This window comes from Salarias fasciatus, chromosome 7 (genome assembly GCF_902148845.1).
Source record: "Salarias fasciatus chromosome 7, fSalaFa1.1, whole genome shotgun sequence".
NCBI lineage: Eukaryota > Metazoa > Chordata > Actinopteri > Blenniiformes > Blenniidae > Salarias > Salarias fasciatus.
The window spans coordinates 15,844,730-15,869,159 of NC_043751.1; the positions used below are offsets into that span (position 1 = coordinate 15,844,730).

The following is a 24,430-nucleotide window of genomic DNA, read 5'->3' on the forward strand; positions in this document are numbered from 1 at the left end:
GTTGGTATCTCCTCGTAGGGTTTAAGTCTTTGATTGGACATCGTGTCATCTTGTTCTGGTGCAGTTTTCAGTCCAGGTGTTGAGTCTTTGTTTGCTTTTGAAGAATGTGACGGATTTTCACCAGACCTTTCTATTTCAGTGACCGGCTCTTGGGAAAGTTTCGGGATCTTCCTGCCCAGGTTAAACTTCTGATTTGGACGAGTATCAACCGGATGAGATGTAATTTTCTCATCAGATGTTGAGTTTTTGTTTGATGTAGGCCGAAATTTTGGATTTTCTTCAGCCTTTGTAATTGACTCGGTTATAAACTCTTGGTGAACTACTGGCGTGTTCTGATGGGGCGTTAGCTTCTGATCTGGTTTTGTATTAACTTGATCTGATGATATTCTCTGTCCTGGTGTTGAGCCTTTATTATCTGTAGGCTTGGTTGGGAAAGTTTTGTCAGACTCTTCACTTGGCTCTCTGTTAGGATTTTGGTTGTTGGCTTGGATTTTTTTGTTTGGTTTAAACTTTTGATGAGGCCATGCATTAGCTCGATCTGGTGTGATTTTAAGGTCAGGTGTTGAGTCTTCCCTAGATACAAATGTTTGGTCTGGCAGTCTACTGGTACGATCAGGTGTAAATTTCTGTTTCGGCATCAAATTTGGATTAGACACAGTCTCAAATGAAACATTTTCTTTAATTTTTTCTGTGGACTCAGTTACTGTTTCTGTCTTGATTTCTGGAATTATCTGATGGGGTTTAAATTTTTGATCCAGTCCATCAGAGGGGATTTTTCCTCGAGGTGTTGAGTCTTCATTAGATGCAGGTTTAGAGATGGGACTTTTGTCAGGCTCAGTTACAGGTTCTTGGTTGAATAATACTATATTCTGATGGGGTGTTTGCTTTTGATCTGGCAATGTACTAGCTTGATCAGGTGTCATATTCTGTTGAGGTGTTGAGGTTTTGCTTGTGGGCTCAAAAAGGGGATTATCATCATCTTCTTCTTCCATAGACTCAGTTACAGTCTTTTGGTTAATTGTTGTGTTTTTCTTATTGGGCGGAAACCTTTGATTAGGTGGATTTTTTTGTGTAGATGAGCCTTCATTGGGTATGAGCTCCAATGAAGGGTTTTCATTTGCCTTTCCTATAGACTCAGTTGCAGCATTTTGGAAAGGTTTTGGCGTTAAAATAGTCATTTCGCTTCTTCTTAATTCGGGCTCATGAACAAGTGATTGATCTTGATTTCGTTCAAATGATTGATCTGGTCTTGTTTCTTCACTTTCTGTTCTCATCTCAGGTTTTCTAATTCCATCAGATTTGGTAGTTTTAAAAGGATGGAACAGTTTTCTGTCAGGTTTTGAATTTTCACCAGAAGTTTGGATTTGTCCAGGCTCTTCCATTTTGTTGATTGAAGAATATCTGTCTAAACGGGTTGTGTTAACCGCTGGATGTTTTTGATGATGTCTCTGGGTCACAGTGACAGGCTTTTGATTTGCCTTTGGCCTTTCAACTGGTGCCTTGTTTGGACTAGATGCATGCTCTCTGTGTTGTTTGGGTTTTGAAGTGTTTTTTAGGTTTTGATCAGTTGATAAAACATCAGGTTGTCGCCGCTGGTCATGTTTTATAATTTGGACATGTTTTGGGTTGTTGGCAGGTTTTGATTGGTTGGTTGTGGGTTTGGGCAGGGAAGGTTTCGGCTTTTGAATATATTTAGTTTTTTTGTCAGGAAAAGCTCGTTCTGGTTTCCGGTCATTTCCAGTACTTTTCAGGTCTTGCTCCGCTTCAGACTTAGTTTCATGTTTATGCTTTGCACCAGGTTTTGGTCCTCGACCTGGCAGAGGCCTGATGCCACTTTTAGTGTTTGAACTGATATTCCTATTAGCTGTCCAGTGGCTGTTACCTCTAGTTTGGGGAGCTGTAGTGATATATACGTTCTCATGTGGAGCTGTGGTGGCGGTAGTGGAGATAACTTGATCATTTAAACCTGCTCTGGGCTTTACTTCAGATGAAGATTTGAAGTTATCAGTGGAACTGGTTATTTGTTTTCCAGGCCCACCCACTGTGCTCCTCGAGGCGGTTGCAGCATCAGGCTGAGCATCAGGGTTTTGTGGCTTAGAATTACCAGCTGCTCTCTGTCCTGTGCTTTCTATTGGTTCGTAGGCAGCTATAGTCTCATGACTGCCATCGGTGATCAAACCTGAAGTAGAACTGGGCAGAGAAGGCGATGGAAGAGATGACGTAAAGATTATAGCTTTGTTAGAGTCTGAGGAGTCGGGGCTCGAAGCTCTGCTGATTGTAGAGTCAGGAGTTGGTCTGAATGATACAAAGTCTGTCCTTTCAATTGGTTTGCTGGATGATAATTCTCCATCACTCTTTCCTTGTGCTCCCTCTGTTTTTTCGCCTTCTGTTATGATCTCCTCTCCCGGCTCCCTGCCCTCCTCCTCCACCTCCTCCACTTTTATAGTCTTCTCTTTTTCTGTGTGCCCAATGCCTTCAGTCTGTTTTGGTTTCTCGTGATTTTGCTCCAGATTCGTTCCCTTTTCCTTTTCCTTTTCCCTTCTGTTCTCCACACGCTCCCCTTGCTCCCTGTTTATATTCACACCATGATCTTCAGGCATCTTTATTCTATCACTGGGTTCAGTTAGGGTCTTTTTATCTGTTTCCTTTGTTTCATATTGCCTCTCATGATAATCATTTTCTTCAGGTTTGTCTTCATTTTTCACATTAGTGGTTATCTCCCTTTCTTTTTGTTTCTCCAGCTTATCCTCCTGATATTCCTTGAAACTCTCCTTTCTTGTGTGTTGTCGATTTCTGTCTGGCACTGTCCTTCTGTTATTTTTGTCAGCTGTTGTTTCTGTATCTGAATCTTCAGTCCTCTCATCCCCACCAGAATTTGGCATTTTTGTTTGTTGAAGTTTGTCCTTTTCATCTGTCCCCACTTTATGACTTTTTCCATATTTTTCTGTCAATTTCTTATCAACTTTTTCATTGTCAGTTTCTTTTATGACCTCTTTTTCGTGTGCTATTTCTGCCCCCTGTGTTTTTGTTCCTTTCTCTTCCAGAGTGAAACTTTTGTCTCCATCTCCTGTATTTTTTATCTTACCTCTGTGTGTTCCACCCTCTTGTCGGTAGTCTCTGTCACTCTCTTGAAGTCTCTCATTAATCCAGCTCCTCTCACCCTCACCCTCCTGTTGTTTCCCGTGCTCTCTTTGCCTTGCACACCCTCTCTCACTTTGGCTTGCTGTACAGTCTGCACACAGCTCCCTCAGTTCATCCACGCTGTCCTTCAGCTTCTCCAGGTCCTGCACGATCCTCTCCAGCTCTCTGAGTTGTTGTGGAAGTTGAACGGTGAGTGGCGGCAGACTGAGTATGTAAGGACACGTGCTCTCATCCGGCCCCTGTCTGCACGGCTCCTCGGGTGTCAGAGTCGCAACGCAGGGCCCAAATCCTTTATCCAAATCCAGCAGGGCCCCCCCATCAGAGTCCGCCATGATCCAAGAGGGACTTGAAAAAGCCAGCAGGGTCCCGCAGAGGCACAGTGCTGTTAACCTCATTGCGTCCTCGGAGCGAAGAGTGGACGGAGAGGAGGGAGAGAGCGTAAAAACACCCACCTCACTTTGTGAAGTGCAGTGACAGTGAGAGGAGGAGGTGAAGTGGGAGGGAGGGGAGGAGGAGGGAGGGGGACCTGATGGAGCTGTGGAAGTGAATCAGCGAGACAGCTTTGAGAGAGAAAAACAAAAAGGAGGGGGCAGTACTGTGTGAACCCATTTCCAAAATTTTTGAGAATCTCTCTAGACAACAGCGGACAAAAAAACAGGACGCACGTGAGAATCAGTGACATAAAACACAATAGCTTGAAAATTTGAGGATAGTTAATAACTAGAAAAGACTGAGTTTCATTGTAATCCCATTATTATATTCCAATTTCCCTTCTTCTGGTCTCATCACTTAACTGTTTGTAATACATTCTCAATTTATGCTGTCATGATAAATGCATCACAGATTTTGGAAATGCGTTCGTGTCACAGTTGCTTTGGCAGGAACGTCCCAGTCTTCCCATTCGCGGGTCAAACATGTGAGTGACAGATGTGACAGATCAAACTGTGCAGTTGAAGAGCAATATTAACCCCTGGAGCGGAGCCAAGACATTCTTACTCTGATTTGTAATGGTATATTTCATTTAACCATAAGCTCCCCGGTTTAGTCGAGCTTCCGAGTAATGAAAGTCGGGAATGTCATATTTATCCAAGAAGGCCACTTGATATAATGGGAGGGTGAGATGAAAGAAATATTTAATTTATTATTGACTTAACGTTACTAATCCCAAACTAGTGTCGGGAATCTGTGAGGCAATCTCTGGGTGGAGAAGATGAACTTGTTGTGTTCGGGACTGTCTGTTCATCTAAGAATTGGCTAATTCGTTTTGTCTACATATAGTCAGAAAAAAAGAAAGAGAGAAAACACAGTCACATGAACTAAATGAGGCATCTGCTTGGCAGGGAGTGCAGATAATGAGGCTTTAGTTTATCAGACCCCAGGGAGTAAATGTCAGAGCCTCCACAGGATATGAGATGTGAGTGATAGCATGCAATGCCAGTGTTTGATGTTTCAAAATTCTATTCTTTTTAAATATTTGTTCGACCACTCAAACGATCTTATTTTAAACCCCGAAACGTGACTCTCGAGCAGTGTTGTTCTATCTCCTTCACTGACTGAGAGATATCGCAGCTGTTCTTTAATCGTGACAAGGGAGAGTATTTGTTTGGTGAGAGGATTGCAGGAAGCTTTGTAGTCGAACTGAAGAAAACTGAATACAGCAGTTTACGAGCCTGAAAGTTCATTTTGCCCTCTGCAGAGGCGGCACCTCATAAAAGCTTTAAATGCAGTTGTTTCAGTTGTTAAACGCTGTGATTCACAATTACAAAATAATTTTTTAATTCTTTCAAGCAGACTGTTCGGGCTTCTGGACGACGCTAAACTTTTTAAATCCTTGCTCATATCCAAGTCAGAGCTGTGCAGTTCCACTTTGGCGCTGACTTTCATGTTGTCTTCCTCATCCTCCGTCTCTCCTAATGGAGCTATGAGCTCATCTGACATTTGCCAACTGTTGGCAGGATAAAAGCCAGAAATAAGTGTCCTTTAACCTTTCACAGTCACCTCAGTGTTTTAACACTAACTTTGGGAAATGGTGTGAGAGAAATGTTTACAGTCTTGAGAGACTCGACTCTGAACGCTGGGCTGTATTGATTTATGATCATAGCCACATCTTTAACAGCTCAGCCAAGCATGAATCTCAGACAGTCACTTTTTTGGCTGCAGCAGACCAACCTGATGCACACATTGCATGAAACATCAGTGTAATTAGAGGCTACAGTGTGTTTGAAAAAAGTTAATCAGCTCTATCCATTGTGTTTTATCAAATCTGAATGCAAGAGTTCATGAAGAATCGCTGTCACTCCAGATAATACCCTCTCCCCAAGCTTTACCCATTTATGGATGGCAGGGTTTTGTATTCTTTTTTTTTATCCTGAAGGTGCCCTCTGGGGAAACAGTGTTTTGAATTCCCCCGGTGCGCTCGCTTGGCTCACTGTCTCTCCTGGATTGTGTAAACACTGTGAGTATTTTTTCCATCCAGACTAGAACAAACAAATGACCATCCGACCAGATTTGCTGCCGGGGCTTCCCGGCAGACCACTCCATCTCCATCCACCTCGGGCAGAGGAGCCCGTGTCACTGGTTACGTCTGCTAAGTGCATAAGTGTCCCATTTCCAGACAAACTGGCCTCACCCCAACAACAGTTACAGCGCAGCGCCAGCCTCTTCTAATAGCACACTCAATATGCATGCCCCAAGGTACAAACCTACCTGGTCTTTATTATTTTACTGACTCATCGTTTTCAAGCCAAATTCAAATAAAATAAATCAGCAAAGCAGTTACGTGACACAACACCTGCTTAAATCCCACTGCTCAGCGTGCATCGCTTGTTATGAGACTTTCTCTTAAATTGTCTTTTTCACGCTCTCTTTCCTCCCCATTATTTAAACACATGCAGATTCGTCTTCACATGACGGGTCTGCAGCCAGTTCCCTCACGCCGCAGTAACTGATACATTCCTTTCCCTTCACACGTGTGAGAGTGTTTTTCATGCCTTCAATTGACTGATAGTGATTCCTAAAAAGTGAAACAATCAAGTGTCTTTAACATCTGGGTTGGATTTCCGATAGCCAGCAAACAGCAGATAATATCAGGTCAATTTGCCTCAAATCCAAAAGCCTGGGCTTAATTAAAAACACAGCTTGAAATTCATATTTAAGAGACCGTGTCCTGATGAGGGATGTGGAAAGAGGGCGTAACACGGGAACAGATTCTCCCCTGCTGTCGCCGTCTGCCCAGCAGGAGTGCACTCTGAGGTGAAAGTGGACATTTTTTTTTTTTTTTTTTTTTAGACCTTGACATGCAGGAGAAAAATACCAGCAGTAATCTTTCCACCACAGAAGAGGTTATCTTCAATGTTTTGAAGTCTGTTTTGTTTCTAAAGCCCTACAGAAACATTTAGTCTCCCATCATATCGGATCCTGATGTCCATGCTGAATAGATTTGTGCTGCCTTCTGTATATTCCCCAGCTGTGATTAATTGAAGCCATGCTTCGTACACAGAGGATGAAGTAGATACAAATGCATAGAAAGATAGACTGAAAACCTTTTTTTTCTTTCTAAAGTATTTGAGGGCATTAAATGTAGCAACACTAGAAAGGCTGTCTTTTTAAAATCAAGATAGTAAAAGTCCAGTGGTGGGTGGGTGCACTTAAAGCAGTCCTTTGATTCTTTTTTCAGACTTTATTTATATCCTAGAACAGTACTAAGAAAAAAAAAAGTTTTATTGTGATTCACTGTTTAAAAGGAAATCATCCTTTGTTTTGTACCGACCTTTCATGCAGATCCTTCTTTCATTTGCTACCGGACACAAGATGTTTTGCCCTCTGTTTATCGAGTTTTATTATAATAATACATTGTCTGAAGACAAAAAAGTAAAGCTCTACTTTGAGTATCTGAGTATTAAATACAAAGTAATGAATATCTTCAGTGGTGAAAAATAGTTGATATATAGTGAATTTCAACCCCTTTCTGTTTTATTTACTGCACTCTACTAATAGGGGCATTTAAGTCAATAAACAACACAATTGCGCTCAACTATAAGACTGCCAAGGCCCAATGGCGTCAATGAAAATCTATGACTCAAATCAAAATAAGCATAAAAGATGCATATAACTACTGTGCTTTTAATAATATTTTGCCACTTTCCACGTTTTAGTTTGTGCCGATTCAATGTTTATTTATGGAAGTCAAAGGTGTTTTGCTCTGTGCTTTGTTTGCAGAGGAGAGATCGCTTTATTCATGTGTCACAATTTGATTAACTATCATTTGAGAAAAAAAAACAGCTGGGGAAGAGTCTTGAGACAAAGCTCCTGTTACTGTTTTTACTTCAAGATTTGGCAAGACAGAAAAGAGGAGGGTTTTCCAAACAGCGCGGCCCTCGGCAGCCCTTCTAAATTTTATGTTGGACCCTCGAGTAAATCAAATGTCCACACTTGATCAAGCCTCCGATTACATAATATGAAGTCATAGTGGGAAACATAACTTTTAATACGTGCAAACCTCCATGAGGTACCGAATCAATGAGTCAGACTTACTTATTCCCATAAACAGTCCACTTACCCCTGCACTCGCCTGCAGCAAGAGGGTGGAGGGGCAGATGGCACGTTAGCAAGTGGGATGGCACCCTCCTCAAATCGCCTGCTAACGATTAGTTTAATGTGAATTCATATGAAAGTGTTATGTATTCAAAATATTGCTTTGCAAATTAAAATGAGATAATTGTACACGGCATTAGTTCAAATTTGTGCGTCAGTAAGCGTACTTTCCTCTGCTGAAGGTGCTATAAAGACCGATTCCCTCTGCAATAGTTTTTGTTGTGGAAACCAGTAATAACTTATTCGTTTGTTTTTTAGCAAACTGTGTCCTTTTCTCTATGGCAACTGTTTAATTGTCAGCCAGGGTGCTACATTCATTCATTGAGTAATTTGCATCAAACATCATAAACAAATCTCACTTTAAAGTAAGCCACTGTCAGTGTTGATGAACACTGTATACCCTAACTTTCCAATCTCTCTCAGGCATGTTGGGACGTCAGACAGACGAGGGCAGTACACGAGGAGGGGAGGATGAGTTAAGAGTCTCGTTCAAAAGAGAAGTCGTTTCCCAACTTTCTGCTGCATTTGTTTCACTTTTATGTCATAACAAAAGATAACTCTCATCCAAAATGAGTGTGTCAGCAAAGACATTACTCAGACCTTATCCAGAAATTCTAATAACATAACATAATGTTTTTTTTGAGTAATAGTAGTGAAATCATGCGTGATATAAAACGTAGCGAGGAGCCAGTTGTTGTTTTCCAACAGTTTGGAGCACATTTTCACCGACACCACCCAACATTTGAACTTTAACGACCGCTGCAAGGGTCAGTGAACCTGATGAGTTTCACAGCAAAAATACCTCATAGCGGATTTCCATCACTTTAATGCCACCTAGTGACTCTTGCAAGAAATACATCATGATATATATTATAAAAGTACAGCAGTGGCCTGTGGAATCCCCCTGGATTTATAAAAGTTTTCAGTTCTGTTATATTGTATGTAAAGACAGTTTCCTGGTAAAATACTTTGATAATGAAGTGTCGAAACAAGAAGTTGTTTCACTATCTTTGCAAAGCTTTATGTGATGGATAAATTTATACTACTGACACTTAATGTATTACTTCAAACACACAAGCTGATTTAGTGAATCAAGATTCTGATTATGTAAACGTAACAAAGACATTTCTTGTGAGATTACTTCATTTTTATTACTATTTTAAAACCTCACCATATCATTGTGTCCCTTGTGTCTTATGAGTAGATTTTTGTTGGAATCAGAGAATGTGCAACAAACAAACAGCCAAGGTATTAAATTCTAGTGAAAGGTCCAATCACACCACAGTGGACTTTTTTGTCCTTTAGGAAAATTCCCTTTGTGCAAGTGCAAAAATAAAGGTTAGTGCATAGATGACAACTTTTTACAGAGCACACAATATAGCAAAACTCAATCACATCCAGACAGTCCATATATAGATTGGAACACAGACCAAAGGAAAGTAGTTGCAGCCAATTGCTGTTTTCTTGTTTTCTGAGGATTTCAAATGATTAATGCAAAACAAGCATAAGGAGACATAAATGATCACAGAGGCTCTTTGAATAAAAAAACTATTTTAAATTAACTAATAAAACGTTCTCGTACCAACACTTCTTTTGTCCCTCTCAAGAGGTGTGGAAAGCTTTTAAATATTTGAGCCCAAGAGGCTGGCTTCCTCTAAATCTGTCCCTGATGAAGACCTTGCTGCAACTGCTGGATGCTGCCTGCGCTGCAGGTGGATGCTGCCTGTCCTGCTGCTGTTTCCTGCTGGATGCTGTCTGCTTTGCCGCTGCTGGCTGTTCGCTGTGCTGCAGTCCTGCCGCTCCTGCAGGCTGTCAACCCCGTCTGCGCCCCTCCCCCCTGCGTGCTACGTCACGCCCCGGGCCCCGCCCCCGGCCTGGCTCTCACGCACCAGTTACGTCTGACCGTAAAAAATAGAAACTTCCAAGATGGCCGAGTCCGTGGAGTCCATGCATTTCGCAGCAAACAGCAAAACAATTTCCCCTAAACCCCTGCTAGCTAAGCGGCCGCCCGAGAGCCGTCCGCAGTCTTCCAGCGACATTTTCCCGCCGCCCCCCAAGAAGGTCCGCGTGGAGGAGAAGGGCCTGAAGCACCGCAGGCTGAACGGAGAGGTGTGCGCAGGGGAAAAACACAACGGGAAGCAGAGTTGTGGGAGCCCAGCGAAATGGAGTTTCGGCCCGGCCAAGGCGAGCCACTCCGCCGCCGCCGCGGTGCCAGCCACCCCTGCCCGCAAAATCTTCAAGATCAGCAACTTCCTGGCGTCGCCTCACAAAGTGAAGAAGACGAAGGAGAAGCGGCACAAGGAGAAGGAGAAGAGCGGCGAGGCGCAGCGGAGCTCCGCCGCTGTGGACAGAGTGAGCCCTGCTAGCTGCCATACAAAGACCGAGAACGGCGACGTGAAAATGCTACAGAGAGGTAAGACAGCGGCACAGCCCGGCGGCTCCCCGGCTCACACTCACATTTCGACCGCATGTGAAGCAGAAACCACACAAAACCATCTATCAGAGCATTACATAATGCTCTGGAACACAGGCCCCGTTATTTATTAGGCCCGGTGCTGGTTTGTCCATACACGTGGAGATGTTTGCGCCTCACTTGGGTGTCTCGGCGTTTCAAGCTCACCGTGTTTCCCCCCCTCTGCTCACCCCTGTCAGACCACCGACCGAAGGACAAGGACCGACAGAAGAAGAAGGAGAAGAGCAAAGAGTGGAAAAACCACAAGATGCCCCCCGTGCACGACATCGCCAGAGAAAACGGAGAAGTTCTCCCCCCACAGAAAGGTAGGACTGGAACCAGGCTGACACTGAGCTGTCAGATGTAAACAACAGGAGTGTTATTGTTTTGTGGGGAAAAATATTTAGACTAATGTTGCATTCAAATTACTTTTCAATGGCGATGATAGAGAACAGGTAATTTCAAAGCACAACACTCAGGATATATATTTGTTCGGTTTAACTTTATTTATGTCAAAGTTTGATTTATTTGAAATGGGAAAATCCCACTTTCATGCAAACCCAAGATTTATTCTGGTAGCACAAAGCTTCCTACTTTACTGCAGAATTTGTAAGCATCAAGTGTATAAATAATAAGAATGTTTTCTCACCTTTTATAAGCTGAGAGCTACTTCAACAGTTGTTAATATTCCCAAAGACTACTTGTTACAATCTTCCTGAATAGTCTTGCCTTGTTCACCTTTTAATGTCAGTGAGTATTCAGATATGTGGAGAAGATGCTTTACAATACTGAGGACTACATATATTTGAATAGACAACATTTTTTATGTTCGCCTTAATTTGTTTCCACTTATAAAAGTGAGTAAACAATAATTTTTCAAACATTTTTCTTTGTAGTAGGATGAATGAGTAAGAAGTGTAAATTCACAGTTGTCTCTAATTTGCACTACCTTGTGTAATCAGGTTGTTTGTACTGACACTTTCTGAAAAATACCTTGTTAGCTATCCTGTTTTGTTTATAAAATGAAGTTTGCACTGATTACTGATTCATGTCAGTCACTTAGTGTAAATGGACCCCATACTCTGAAACCTGCTGTGTGCCAAACGAGCGGGTCTGAATCGGCCTCCAAATAAACTCCGTTGGAGTTCGATCTCATTACAGACCAAACAAAGGACTTGATGGACTCCGTTATTGCTTTACAGAGAAAGTGCTCCTGAAAATCAACACTGTTTTGAAGTTGTTGTTGAGTCCTTATCTGGTGAAAACTTCACCACAACAAAGCAACAAGCGTTGTGTTGGATTAGCAGAGTGACAGCATTGCTGTGATAAAGTATCTTAGAGATAATGTCACAGCAGGTGTTTTGTTTACATTTTTTGATGCAATGATTTGGGTTTCAATAGCTGCACAACACGTCACTCATACTGTAAATGCTGTTTGTGCCCCGTCACAGACTCCAAGGAGAAACCCAAAGCCGGATCAGAGGAAGACCTCCTGCTGAAGAAGCTCAAGAAGAAAAAGAAAAAGAAGCACAAAGATGGCGAGCGGGTGAAGGAGAGACACGGCCGGCCCAAAATGTATCACCGCTCAAGCCAGACTGTGTGTTCGGGCGTTTCTCTGGGTCTTCCCGAGCTCCTCAGCCGAATAAACGGAAACAACAGCAGTAGCCTCATTCACGCCGCAGCAGCGCCACAGCCGCACCATCAGGATCCCGCTCTCTCCGCTGCTACCTCTCCCATCTCCTCCATGGTCAGGGACAGGCTCGGCTACAACTCCCCGCTCCACTGCGCCCCGGCACCGGCCCTGTCCGGTCTGGAGTTCGGCCGTCTGATCCACATCGAGCAGCAGGCCAACGGCGGGGCGTCGGTGGCGCACGCCTACAGCGAGCAGCTCGCCGGCCTGTCCCCGGCCGAGATGCAGCGCTTCGCCCAGGAATTTGTCACCCTGTCGTTCAGCGAGGACGAGAACCAAGCCGCGGGCTTTGTGATGGGGATCATACACGGAGCTGCATCCTACCTCCCAGACTTCCTGGACTACTTCTCGTACAAGTTCCCCAACGCACCCGTGAAGATGGAGGTGCTTGGGAAGAAGGACATCGAGACCACAACCATGGCCAACTTCCACTCTCAGGTGAGATGGGTTTTATTTTCGTTCTCTTGTTGGCGGATGGAGGCAGAGAGGAGGCTGAATCGGACGCCGAGATGCTGTGAAGTGTCACTTTGCAGTCTGGGGGCGTCGAGCAGCTCAGACTCTAAACTCTCCCCGGCCGAAGCGACACGCCAGGAGTTGCTGTCCAGACCGTTAGCGGGTAGAGCTCCTCAAGCTGTGCTGACATATCTTCACTGGCGCGTTGAGGGTGTCTCAGGCTGCGTTGTGGCGCGACGACGGCGCCCAGCTTCATGTTTGTCTCTGTTTGGTGATGCTGGCTCCTTCAGGTAGAGAGGTGGAGGCTGCTGAGGAAACTGACTCCTTTAAAAGGTGAAGACGACAGTTGTAGCTCATGCTTGGAGCGGCTGCTGGACTGTCGGCTCAGATATTCTTTTAAAAATGTCTATGTGAAATTAAATGAGATAACTTTACAATATGGTCATTAATTCTCTTCTCTCACATCATCTGTGGTGCTTAATTTAAATTAGTTTTATACTTAAAGACTTTGAATAGTTGCGTGTTAATATCCAAATCTATAAAGCCGTGATGAGTTCATTTCACGAGATGAAAATATGATTTTTCCATTCATAGATTAAAGGAATCGTGAGGTGATTATTTTCTTTTCCCAAGGCGTTCGTCTTTGTTTGTTGATAGAATTTTTTACGAAATGGCACAAGATTAATCAACGCATACATTCAGTTCAGATTTGATTCTGTTTTTCTCGCCTGCAGTGTTTACGCTCAATCACAGTTATTAGAAACTCATCAACCCTGACTGCATAACACAGAAACTTCCCTTTGAATAAATCATTTGTCAAAAGTTAGTGAATATTCCTTTAAAGTTGCGGCCCTTTGTTATGCGCACTCAGGAGGACGAGACTCAGCATTTAGTTGAATTCTTATTTGAGATTAAGAAGTCAGAAATGGTCCCACTGCGCCTCATTCACCGCTTCTTCATCTTTTAACCATGTCTGTAGACAGAGAGAGAATCAATTTAGGTCAAGAAATATTAAAATTATTCTCACACAGACCTCTCACTGGGATGAAAATCATTTCAGGGTCTTTCCTCTCGGCCGTTCTCGCAGTGCTTTGTAATCAGATATTGCTCCGGCTCATCTGGTATCAGGACTTCCTCAACGGCCAGCATAAGGCAGATGGTGCCTTTCGTTCTGCCGGGTTTTTTAGGAAAAAATAAACTCTGTGCAACTGTCAGTGTGTTTTGTTGATAGTGTTTATGATTTAACCCCGATGTGAATATTATTTCCATAACAGTCGCTGGTAGAGAAGCCTCGGCGTTCAGAGCACCTCGAGTTTAGATGACTGATGGTTTTATGGCTCCGTCTGCTGTCAGATGGGTGCGATGTGTCAGAATCAGACTTTATACTGACAGCGAAGCTTACGTGTGGGCGTGAAGGATTCTGTTTTGTGTGCATTTTATGGTAAAACATGATTCGAGAGAGCCGAGTTTCACAGACCCCTGGGGTCTTTTAGCTTTCACTTTGACAATCTGCACTTTCGAGCCTCACAGACGCCGGAGTCTCTTGGTACTGGAGCGTGTTCAGACCTTTCTTTTAAATTACTTTTGCTGACAGTTTCACACGGAAAACGGTCGAGAAACAGGGCAGAGAAGGAGCACTTTTTGTTTGAGAAATTGTTTCTCTGCTTTTAATCCATCCTAGTCATAGTTCACCCTAACTAGACACAGTGGGAACTCTGCCGTGAGATTTGAACCGACAAACTTCATGTGAAAAGCCGCCGTCTCTAACCACTGGGCCCTTTTTAAGTGGAGGTTTTGATGATGGGAACATCTTGTGTCCGGTCTTTAAGCTGCAGTTGGTTTAGTGTCTCCTCGCAGCCATTTTCGTCCTGGAAAGTGAGTCCCGTGCTTGGAAAATGAAGTGGGTGGAGGCTAAAGTCATGGTGGTCCAGTCAGTTGTGCAGAAGCCGCAAACAGCAGAATCTATATTAAATCAATTCAACATCGAGGCTCAGACAAATTTAACCACCTGTAATCTGTTTAAGTTATCCGGATCAGAGTTTATTCACACCTTGGATGGGCGCAATAAGTTGAATTAAAAACAACACAACAGTTCACTGGCTGCCCTGAGTGAAGACGTGGTTCAGTTCTGGGTTTGGGGCCTTTTTTTGTGGAGTTTGCATGTTCTCCATGGGCTTAGAAGGCAGATCATGCTTATTCCCACACGCACTGTTTGGCTAGTGCTTTATTCCTACCGTTCATGGCTCAGTTTTTAATCTGTCTATGTGTCAGACTGTTGCAGTGTAAAATATCGAACCCCAAGTTTCTCCCAGTGGAGGGCGACCACCTTGCGCGGCAGTTCTCTGTGCACTGGTGTGTGTGAACATGACTGATGGTGTGAAGCTCTCTGAGTCTCACAGAGCAAGGAAAACACTATTGAGGAAAAGTCTATTTTCTTCTGTCCAACTTCCACTTTTTACTGTGAGCTGCACTAAATGCACCCGTGGGATTATTGTGGTGGCATCTATACCAATCTTCGGCCATCCCAGATGAAAGATTGCGACTTCTCCGATCGTACTGAACAATCTATGATCTGGTGTTTTACAGTGAGAGGCGTTGGCAGGCAGCTGTTGTTGCGGTCGTTCGACCACAGACGGCTAATCTGATGACAGCGTCAGAAATTTCACAGCTGCCTCACTACAACGCTGTGTGTGTGTGTTTGTGTGTGTGAGATTGCTGCCGCGTGCGACAGCTACTAACAACCAATCCAAAAGGAGCAGACATGACGAGCAGAGCGACATGAGCAACACAGGCGCTGCAACGAAACAACAATTTGCAGATTCCCAAAGCGCCAAAATGTTTCACATTCTCCTTCTACCTCCTTGCCATGCTGTTTCCTGCACATAAATGCTACTAGGATAATGGCTAGTTTCTTAATTTGATTTGTTTATTTTTTTGAATGTATATGTAGATGATTTACACCAGATTACTTAGGTTCCCATGTTAAATTTTCTACATAAATAAAAAATAAACAAGTGACTAAAGACGCCTGACTCTGAATGCAAAAATATTGATACATCTAGAAGAGTGCAATTCAGTGATTGTCTTTATGTGGATTGTGGATTCAAAACTGCTAAAATATGTTTTCCTGTCCTTTGTATTTAAAATTTGGTCTGTGGAGGTAACTTACCGCCGTATATTTTCAATTCTGCTCGTGCAGACGTTTATAAGTTGCTCACATCAGTAGGGCTGGGCGATATAGCCAAAAAATTAAATCTCGATTTTTTTTCTGCTTGAAATCCGATTAATAATTTTAATCGATTTTTTTCAGTGTAAAGAAACACAATCAAACATTTTTCAAAAATAGGATCTTTTATTGAATACCAAAACATCAGCATTTAACTGTATGAGCAGTATAGTTATTACTGAGGTCATTTTAACAAGAACACTTGCATGGGCACCACTTTGAAATAAATAAATAATAAAATGAAAAATGGGGAAAAAAATTAATTTAAAAATGTCACATAGATCAAAGTTAAGTACCGACAAAACACACAATTTAAGTTTCATTTCCATTTTTATCATATTTGTGCTCTGTATTTCATTTTGTGCCTTATATCAGCCTTTTCGTTTTTATTTTTCTGATAATTCGGCCGAGTTTGTTATGGCAGAAGATAAAGAACAGACCGTGTTTAATCCTGGGAAGGACCGTGCATTCTCTGTCCCCGGCTGGAGGCTCTTCTCTAACTCTTCTCATTTGTAAGAGAATGTTAACTGTAGTCTGTGCTACAGCGCCAGTCCTCCTGGTGCGGCGACTGTGCGTATTACACTGTCAAAATGGCGGAGGGATAGAAAATCGAAATGATCGAATAATAAAATCGAATAATCGAATTAATTCGAGATATCGCCCAGCTCTACACGTCAGTCATCTGAAGCGTCTTTGTCCCGACTTCGAGGCGAGTTAGTGACATAGATATGTTTGTATTCACATACACATTTGTGGTCTTTTCTCGTTGTTATCACACTTCCATTGTTTTCAGAGTTAAGTTGTCTTCTTTGCACATTTGTAATGTTTGTATCTGAATGACACTGCTCAACATTGCCCCCTCAGGTCTTCAGTGGTATTACTGTGTTTGCTACACATCCATAAGAAATTTACCGATGGTGGTCAACAGGATTCAGATGTGTTTTTAGCCTTGAAGATATTTGGTCTTTTATGTCAATCTTTTTTTTTTTTTTTTTTTTTTTTTTATGAAAGATGAAATGCTTCCATATTGATTAAAACTGGAGACGGAAATACATTTTTGTCATAACTCATAAATCCTGGTATGGCAGAGGTCAGAGGTCCTTGTTAGTAATTTGTTAGTGAGGATTTTTTTCAGTCCCCGCAGTGCTCAAGTAGCCCATCCCTGACATCCAGGATAACGCTGTTATCTACGTCATAGGAGTCATATAATTCACTGGAGAGCAACATGTGGCAGTGCAGCAGACACAGCTCAACAAACTGCTACAGTGGCCTAGTGGAGGAGTCTTAAAACGTCACACTGAAGTCAAACTAAACACCGAGTGAAGCTTAATCAAACCCCAAACTTTCTTTTTGCCTTTGGTTTTCATGCTGAACGTTCACTTGGTTACACTTTTCTAAGGTTATGATCGACTGTTTTTGTTTTCATGGTAGCATCAGCAGTTGTTCAATAAACCTTTTGAGGGCTGTATCATTAAATTCCTGCTCCCACAGTAATCATCATTTCTTCCTGCAGCCTGCTGCGTCTTTTATCACAGTTTTAATTTCAGATATTAAAATAATTTGTGTGCGAAGTTTTAATATCTGCTAGACAAACGATCCAATATATCTATTCAGTGTTAAAACTGGGGCACTTGTTTGTGTTTAAAACAGAGATGTGCCTTTTATATCATGTTACACGATTATTTTTGCCGCCTGTATTCATTTTCGAGTCTCATTTATCAGCCTTAATACAAACGCTGGTTGGCGTCTGAACAACTGCACCTGTGATTGTAATTCATTATGAGGTACGCCCACACTGTAATTCAGATTCAAGATATTTCAACATTTTCTAATGTGTGCATGCATTACAGAAAAAAATGTATTGCTCTTTAGAGGCCATTTACCTCCTGAAATGTCTTATAATAGCAAAGAAAAAAAGCATCACTTAGTTTAAAACATCTATAAGATGTTGAAGCTGCTCAAAATCACAGTAAGGAAGCGGAGAGAAACTGCTCACCTGTCACCAATAGAGCAAATTACCTTTTGTTTAAAGCGCCGATGGATAAAAGGATGAGGTAATAAGCCGTTCAGTGCGGCCTGCTGGGAGGTAAAGCCTCCATCCAACTGGAGGCAAATTAAAGCGTGAGTGTAAAGGATTCTGAGAGCTGGGGGACGGCCTGAGCTGTCTGAGTGGATCATTTATTTATCACACAAACACATGGTGTGCACTGGACGCGTTATTAAACTGCACAAAAAGTAAAGATGTGTTTTTGCTAAATGATCATCCGGAAAATCATTCATTTAGAAATAGTGCCACATCTGTAAGAGACAAGTCTTTGCTGGAGGAGCAGCAGAACTGACTGTGTGGGTGACACCCATTAAATATTTGCCAGATCTTCTCTGCTAATGTCAAACAACATTTCTAAGCTGTTGACTCTTGGTTTAGTGGATTGATTGAAGTCTGGGGAACTGAGGCACATTGACAGTTTATCCACCAGGAGCCTCAGTGGTGTGTTGAAGGACAACATCCCGCTCTCCAACCAGCATCTCGGAGGGCCGTTCAGTGACAGGTTGGGGATCGTCAGTTATTTCAGAATATCTATATTCAGAGGATCAAATCTGACACCCAGCATTATCACAATAACACTTTGTATTCTGTTTTTGTGGCCCAGTACCAAATGATCCACTGATGGTGCACTACACCTGACATCCATCTATCCATCCATCCACCCATCCATCCACTGTAGCTGCTTCATCCAACTTACAGGCTGAGAGAGCTGGAGAGGAGCCCAGACAGTGCAGAGGAAGGCAGAGTAACACTTAAACATGTTACTTATCCATCACAGAGACAGGAAGCTGTTATAAAGATGCAGTTTTTAACCAGTCTGTCTGCTGTGGCTGCATTGTGCTTCAGTAAACTGTGATATTATGATTCTAGTAGATTTAAGTAAGTTTTTGTCGCCTTGTCGCTAATTTAACGCTCCTTATAGTTAATGATCTAAACGCCTTTATTCCTTGAATTTGGATGAACTGAGCTCATCTTATTTGATGCAGTCGTTCAGGTGGCGTGAACACTCCATCCTCCCTCACAAATACACAGTCATCTTGAATTTTTCCTTTTCCTTCGGAGTTTTACACGGCACAAACAGGCCGACTCTGACACATTAAAGTTTATGATCTGCTCTGAGGCATCATCTGTGCTTCATTAAACTGCCTCGCCGTGACACAGTGGACACTTTAACGTTGATACTCGTCTGGCTGAGTTTTTATGTCGGTGTTAGTCACTCTTTCGTCTCATTGACACTTGACCTCCGTGAGCCTGACGTCTGATCGTGTTGTCGGTCCTGAAGGCGTCCTCCGTGTGAACTTCAGAGTATTTTAGTATTTCATTATTTCAGCTTGTGTCTCTTCACATCTCTTTTTTTCCCCCCCACAAACCCGACACCAGCTCACTCTCTCTCCGTCATCTGTTGACATTTACGCCTTTTGATGAGCGCCGAGTGTCGAGGAGTTCCTCTAATGAGCCTTTTAATAAAGACAGAAGCACCGAGAAGGTCACGCCGATTATGTTGAACACACACTGACAGGCTCAGCTGTTAGACCAACATGTTTGTCTGGTAATTGCATTTAAAACAGCTCCTGTGGGTTTTCAGGGCTACGCGCCGGGTTGAGTGGCGTTAGCGGACGCCTCGCCGGGTCTGATCTGTGTCCTCTGCCTCCTCCAGGTGAAGCGGACATATTCCCAGGGAACGTACCGAGCCGGGGCCATGCGACAGGTCAGTCTGGTGGGAGCCGTGGATGAAGAGGTGGGGGACTATTTCCCCGAGTTCATCAGCATGTTGGAGGAGTCTCCTTTTCTGGAGGTGAGTGCACTGATGCGTTATTAGATTGACTTTTGTATTGCTTTTAGTATTTTGCTTTGTGCACCTTTTATTCTCAGCCTATAAAGTCATATTGGCTAGGCCTGTTGCAGTCCATAATGTATGGGATAAAGGAGATAGAAAAATTAGAAATGTTGAAACAATCTTTGCAATAGAACCGTTCACTTACTAGATAAGTGTAACTTCATATATTAGTCCTGCAGGGCTGTATATGCCAGTCAAATTGGTGGAAAAATGTGCTGCTAAAACAACATATTAACGCTGTTTATGCAAACATGTCTCACTGCACACAGCTATGCTGAAAACTGAACTGGTGGTCTTTGAAACGGCCTCTGGGAAGCCCACCAAACAGGGAAAATCTATTATTATTGTCACTCAGGAACAACTTAAAGCACTCTGATGCAGCAGCAGCAGCAGCAGCAGCTGCAGAGAGGATGGTGAGGTTTTTGAAGGAAGCCGAATCCTGAGAAGTTCAAGAGAAGTTCAAGAGACGGGCTCGTTTTTATATTTACTTTTTTTTTTTTTTTTTTTAAGAAGCCAGCCTGGGTGTAACTCAATTTATTTCTGAAATAACATCAGTGGGGGAAATGGTGCGGTAAGGATCATTTGAATTAAAATAATTTAAAATGAAAGATAAACCTTGGCCTTGACTACTGCAACAATCGACTACAGAAAACGCTCAGTCATATCACTTTATTACTGATTTTTGGTTTTGTGAAAAAATAGATAAAACCCAATTAAATCAGAGAAATAAGTTCATACACCCTATCACAGGCAGTATAAACCCTGCAGTGGACTGATGCGGACACCGGAGCTACTTTGACAACCTCTGACTATCATCTCTTTATCAGGCTTCCTCGCTTTTTTGTGTCTTACTTAGTGAAGCATGAAAGGAGGAGCTGATGTGTGTCTGATCGAAACAACAAAAATGAAAAAAGGAAGAGCGACTCGAGTGCCATCAGTCCTGTTAAAGACTTGTCAGATTCAGATCGTCTGAAAGAATCACAACTGAAGACGACAGTCGAGAGGTCTTAATTCTAGTTCAATAAATCATTTATTTATACGGTTTAAAGGAAAATTAAACGAGGAAAGTCTGTTTGAAGAAAGCATGAAATTACTTCTTTAGAGCGCTGAGCTCAGGCTTGACTGCTGAGACGCACAAATTATCCACCTTTTTTTAGAGCTGTGTTGAAAGCTTCAGAAAATATTGCTTGTGTCTCCTTCCTTTGGAAATAGTGACTTCACTTTGATTACAAACCGCTCAAACATCAGCCGCCTCATAAAAACGCAGTAGTGTGTCTGACTCGTCACGTCACACCAAAAGTCCAGATGAGCACCAGGAATCTATGAGCACAGTGCTGTCTGTCTGACGGTTCTCCCCCCTGTGTCGGTGCAGCGGACTCTTCCCTGGGGGACCTTCTCCAGCCTGCGGCTGCAGAGTCCCACCGAGAGCGACGACGGCCCCATCATGTGGGTCAGACCGGGAGAGCAGATGATCCCCATGGCCGACATGCCCAAGTCGCCCTTCAAAAGAAAAAGGTGCGTGAACAGACTCTCCAAAAGCTGCAGTCAGACGCACCCGAACGGCTCAAAACCCAGCAGATCCTGAACGTCTCCAAAATGAATTTCAGGTCCACCAATGAGATCAAGAACCTGCAGTATTTGCCCAGAGCCAGCGAGCCCAGAGAGATGCTGTTCGAGGACCGGACGAGAGCGCATGCCGACCACATCGGTCAGGGCTTCGAGAGGCAGACCACTGCTGCCGTGGGTGTGCTGAAGGCCGTGCGCTGCGGGGAAGAGTGAGTGTCCCTCTTCACAAACAAAGACTTCCACTCAGGAGGTCGTGTTAGACCTGAGACAGCAGCGCCACTTTGAAGATGGGAGCAGAATCACATTAAAGACAAAAAAAAAATAGACCGACTCCCAACTTCCAACGTCTCCGATCTGTAAACAGGAGTGTGTGTGTTTCTTCGCAGCAGCGACACTCCGGCCCGGATCACCAAAGACGTCGTGTGTTTCCACGCTGCAGATTTCCCAGATGTGGTCATGAGGCTGCAGCTGGACCTCCACGAGCCGCCGCTGTCGCAGGTGGGCCGGCCTCTTTCACCGTCTCCAGCAGTTCGCATGAGAAATAGACAGTAAACATATTCTTTCTGCATGAGATCACTACCATCAGAGTGGCAGAGATGAATAAATCAGTGATGAAAAAGTGTTCATGTTCAGATTTCTTCTTTAAAATGCACAGATATTTTGCTCCCATTGAAATTATGATGATTGCAGTTCATTTCCTTTGTGGACTGTAAATATAATAAATTGGAAAATGTGAATCAACAAGCATTGTGAGTTTTGGAGGACGACACTCAGGCGTTCCTGTTCCTTGTCCCACAGTGCGTGCAGTGGATCGACGACGCCAAGCTGAACCAGCTGAGGAGGGAGGGCATTCGATACGCCCGCATCCAGCTCTACCACGACGACATCTACTTCATCCCCAGAGGGGTGGTCCACCAGTTCAAGACGGTGTCGGCTGTCTGCAGCCTGGCCTGGCACATCCGGCTCAAACAGTACCACCAGCAAGAGGAGAAGGAGGAGGAGGAGGAGGAAGTGGACAAATGTTCGGCCAGTCAAGTAACGCTTCGTATCAAAGAAGAGGAGCGGGACGATGAGGAGTTTAAGGAGTGTCACCTCGCTAGACAACCAGCAGTGAAACTAGAAGATGAGGATGATGATGAGGAGGACGAAGAGGAGGAGGAGGAGGAGGAGGGGCTTCTCTCACAAGCTCCGACACAGACCCTGAAGGAGGAAGAGCGAGACAACAGAGCGGAGCCGACGTCGGCGCCGACGCCGCCCGCAGTCAAGAGAGAGGCGGACGAAGGCGCCGCCACTCCCGCGCCGACGGCGGTCACCGCCGAGGAAGACGGGAAGGAGGAGAGTCGGGGCGGCGCCGACACGCGCCCGCTGCCGCAGGAGGGCGAGGCGGACGGCGCCTCCTTCAAGACGCTACAGCACAGCGGCAGGAAGGAGAGCGACCCGGAGGAGGAGAGGCAGCAGAAGACGCCTGCGTCTCTGAAAGAGAGGAGTAAAGACGGCTCCGCCAACACGCCGCACGTCAGGAGAGAAAAGGACAAAGGAAAGAGAGAGAGGGACGAGAAGGAGAGGGTCAAAGAGAAGAAGGACAGGAGTAAAGACAAGGACAGGGATAAAAAAGACCGGGGGAAAGACCGAGAGAGGGAGAAGGAGAAGGCGAAGGCCGAGGGGTTGAGAGAGGCTGGCTCCTCTGTGCTGCTGCAGCTGAAGAAGAAAGAGGATGAGGAGCGAGCGAAGGAGGGCAGCAAAGCTGCTCAGACGCCGCCTGCCGCAAGAGACGAGAAGTGGGCCAGGGAGTGGGACTCAAAGACGCAGCCCCACGTCAAGAAGGAGAAGGAGCACGACAAAGACAGAGCGGCGGCGGCGGCGCAGCACTCGAGGCCGGACAGAGAGGAGGCCCGAGACGCCTGCTCGCACAAACACAAGTCGTCGCACGGGAAGAAGGAGAAGAGCGGCCACAGGGAGGGCGGCGCGCTGAGCGCGCCGGCCAAGTCCACGGCGAGAGAGGACGGCAAGGCGAGCAAGCCGGCGCACGCTCAGGTGAAGAAAGAAGGGAAGAAGGAAAGAGAGGCGGGCGGCAAAGAGGAGAAGAAGAAGCCGCCGGCCGCTCCGGCGGAACACAGGGCGCCACGGACGCTCGTCACCTTTGACCTCTTCAAGCCGATGGAGGCCCACCAGACTCTGGCGCTCTCCTTCACAGACAGTAGACCTAAGACTCACCACCACACCGACTCCCGGGGCTCCTCGTCGAAGCCCGGCGCCGACATTCGGACGCTTGTCGCCTCTAAAGGACCAAAAGTAAAAGACTCGATGCCGGGGAAACCCGCCGCGCCGATACAGGACGGCGGGCTGAAGCAGCCTCTGAAAACACACACACCCCAAACACAGAAAGACTTCTTAATATGACTGTCTGGATGTCTAGTCTTCTTTTCATTTTGTTTTGTTTTTTTTTTTTTTTACTGTACAACTTACGCCGAGGCTTTGTTAAAATGCTCCCGAGCGGCGCCGCCGTCCTCCAGACGTCCGCCGGCCTTTCTCCTTTCCAGCAGGAAGCATTCCTCCACACGGCTCCCGAGACGAGGACGCGCTCCGCGGGGGATTTTAACGGCGCCCAAGAATGTAAGCTAAGTAGCTCACTTCACGTTTGTTAGCAGATGTATGTAGGCTTTCTCTAAAAAAAAATGTTATGTGACCCGTGTGTCAGTGCCTGTGCACTACTTAGCTTCGCTCTTAAAAACACCTATTTTAGGTACTGGACTGAGCCAGTCTGAAAACAACCGCCCGATAGGAAAAGACTGCGTTCACCGTCTGGGACGTGACGACCGGCTCACGAATTTCTGTCGTTCGGAACGCGCTACAGTGTACAACGAGAGCGAGCGGTTGTTTTCAGACTGGACCGTTTGACTCACACAGGGCTGTAAATGATACTGTATGTACCAAAACTGTACAGTATAGATGTTATTAGCACCAATGTGAGAAAATGTATACAGAAATTGCATATATTTTTTGTAAGACAAGTTTTATTTTCCATAGAACTTATTTATATCATTTACTGTCTGGTTTTTATTTGAAAACGATGTATGTGAAAATCCTGTTGTAAATACATTTTATTTCCTAAGATAAGACTTGGTAGTGTGATTTATACTCTGATCAGAACCTCTCAATAAATGGTTCAAGATGTTGACTTAATGGGTGTCAAAGTCTCCTCCTGTACATCGGCGGGCCGAGCCGACGCCGATCTCTCTCACACACACACACACACACACACACAGCTCAGTCACTGTGATCCTCAAACCACCCCGACAGCGAAGTGTCCACATATTTACACCAGTCAGGTGTTTCTATCAGTAAGAGAGCTCCCATCAGAGGATTTTTTTTTGTGGCATAGATTCAACAAAACGGTGAAAGCAGATGTTTAGTCAACAATGTTT

At 44.3% G+C, this 24,430-nt stretch overlaps 1 protein-coding gene across 1 annotated transcript; it reads left to right on the forward strand.

Annotated features, from left to right (window-relative positions):
- The first annotated feature begins 347 nt into the window (after nucleotides 1–347).
- Nucleotides 348–24,088, forward strand: LOC115392503 (lysine-specific demethylase RSBN1L-like). Its single transcript, XM_030097156.1, has 9 exons — nucleotides 348–358; nucleotides 9,627–10,147; nucleotides 10,387–10,512; nucleotides 11,638–12,314; nucleotides 19,260–19,397; nucleotides 20,812–20,954; nucleotides 21,047–21,214; nucleotides 21,392–21,503; nucleotides 21,804–24,088. Exons 2-9 carry the CDS (start codon nucleotides 9,661–9,663, stop codon nucleotides 23,403–23,405), a joined length of 3,453 nt encoding a protein of 1,150 aa, XP_029953016.1. The 5' UTR covers nucleotides 348–358; nucleotides 9,627–9,660; the 3' UTR covers nucleotides 23,406–24,088.
- Nucleotides 24,089–24,430: the final 342 nt, after the last annotated feature.